Source organism: Cucumis sativus, chromosome 5 (genome assembly GCF_000004075.3).
Source record: "Cucumis sativus cultivar 9930 chromosome 5, Cucumber_9930_V3, whole genome shotgun sequence".
Classification (NCBI taxonomy): domain Eukaryota; kingdom Viridiplantae; phylum Streptophyta; class Magnoliopsida; order Cucurbitales; family Cucurbitaceae; genus Cucumis; species Cucumis sativus.
This window is the reverse complement of record NC_026659.2, coordinates 20,718,118-20,719,929: the sequence shown is the minus strand read 5'-3', so window position 1 is coordinate 20,719,929 and position 1,812 is coordinate 20,718,118. Positions and strand designations below refer to the sequence as shown.

Sequence of the window (1,812 nt, the reverse complement as noted above, 5' to 3'; positions counted from 1 at the left end):
TGCCTAAAAAACCTTATAATTATTAATTAATTAAAATCACTATTACCTATTTATAAACAATAGTTCATAACTCAACTAATGTAACCCAGAAGTTTATAGAAAGGCATTAGGTTGAAGGCTTAGTTTAAGTGTTGAAAAGTAAGCCTTTAATGAACACAATGATGAAAGGATTTATCACTGAGTAGATAGTAGAGACCTCATTTTGCTTTGATTTCTTCACACTCTGCTAATCCTTCCTTGTGATGAATGTGAAAAAACAACATTCAAATTGGTTGCTCGGAATCCCCAACACAAATTCATTCATAGTTCAGTTCAATCATCCACTCCAGCCTTTTGCTTCAACATTGCGATGAATTTGTCCCTCTCCTCCGGCGACATTCCCTCTGCCGAGCAATCTCCAACTCCCCATTCGGCACCACGGATGCAATATTTCTCAACAATTTTCTGACGGTTCCTGAAGTTTTGCACAACAACAGAGACACAACGATTTCATTCGTTAACCAAATTTCGGATGAAACCTGAAAACAAGAAAGAAAGAAAAACCTAGCAAATTCTTGTTTTACTTTTCCTTGTTCATCTTCGATCGCTCTAGAAGTTCTTTCAGCAGTGGAGATGATTTGAATCTGGCATCAAATTCCGCGTATTTCTTCTGATTTTCTTCTGCAAATCAGTTTCAGAAGTTAGGTTTTTAATTGAAGGGTTGAACCGTTTTTCTTACTCTTTATAAGAATTTGAAAGTAATCGAACCATTGAAGCGATTGAGAAAGTCGATTTGAGGCAATTCCGGACCAGGAACCGATTCGATTCCAGAGAATCCCGATAGAAATCCGGCATTCGCTGCAGATAATCGGCTAATTAAACAACTTCAGATTCCAAATAACAGGAATCGATTATTGAATTTACGGAATATACAGGATGACAAAAAAGGTAAAGAAAATCGATTCCGTACAGAATTGTGGATAAGATAAAACACAATTAATTTCGCAAACAAACATGGAAGGAAATGGTGATTCTAATAGAATAAAGCAATGTTAAAACCTGGAGTGGGCCACATGAGAAGGGAAATGGAGGCGGCAAATGCGATGGATTTGCGAAGAAGTGGAGAGTAAGTGGAAGAAGACGAGGAAGACGGAGCAGTTAGAGAAGTTGGAGATTTGTGGACGAGGGAAGTGAATCGGACATTGTTGTGAAGATTAGAAGAAATTTCAGAGGAGTGAAAGGTAGAGGATGGAATTCGAGCAAATGGTTGGGGAAGAAGGGGAAGGGATGAGGAAGCCATTGACGCTCTCTTCTTCTTCCCTCCACTAAATGCCCGACTTCAAAATTAATAAATAAATATTCGGTTTTGATAATGGTAGAGTTCTTATGTATACAAATCATATAAACTTGGGTTCGCATTACTACCAGGGAATTTGCATTACCAAAATTCTTCTAATAAAATTGAATTCCTATGATCACTTTTTTAGTATATTTTAAATATGCCAAAAATTATTGATAATATTGGATAAATAAAAAATAAAATAAACTAAAATATTTATCCCCTATAACAATTGAAATATAATCAAAGTAATCAAATGATCCTTAGGAGCTAATCAAATCAAATAATTATTTAAGAGTACTAATTAAAATTGAAAAAATTAAAAAAAAAAGTAGAAGGTGAAACATAGAAGGTAATCTCATAAAGTTAACTAAAATTGAAAAAAAAAAGTAGAATGTAGTCGGATAATGACTATCTCAATATTTTGTTGTTGTGGTTAAACTTCCTATGGTCACTTTCCATGGTGTCAATGGAATGATCGACAATATTATGTA

At 34.6% G+C, this 1,812-nt stretch overlaps 1 protein-coding gene across 1 annotated transcript; it reads right to left on the bottom strand.

The window, feature by feature from the left end:
* On the bottom strand, window positions 1-1,359 carry LOC101209452. Its single transcript, XM_004143744.3, has 4 exons — window positions 1,039-1,359; window positions 748-837; window positions 564-660; window positions 1-454 (listed from the first exon to the last, which is right to left on the bottom strand). The coding sequence occupies exons 1-4, from the start codon at window positions 1,277-1,279 to the stop codon at window positions 313-315; spliced, it is 570 nt and encodes a 189-aa protein (XP_004143792.1). The 5' UTR covers window positions 1,280-1,359; the 3' UTR covers window positions 1-312.
* Window positions 1,360-1,812: the final 453 nt, after the last annotated feature.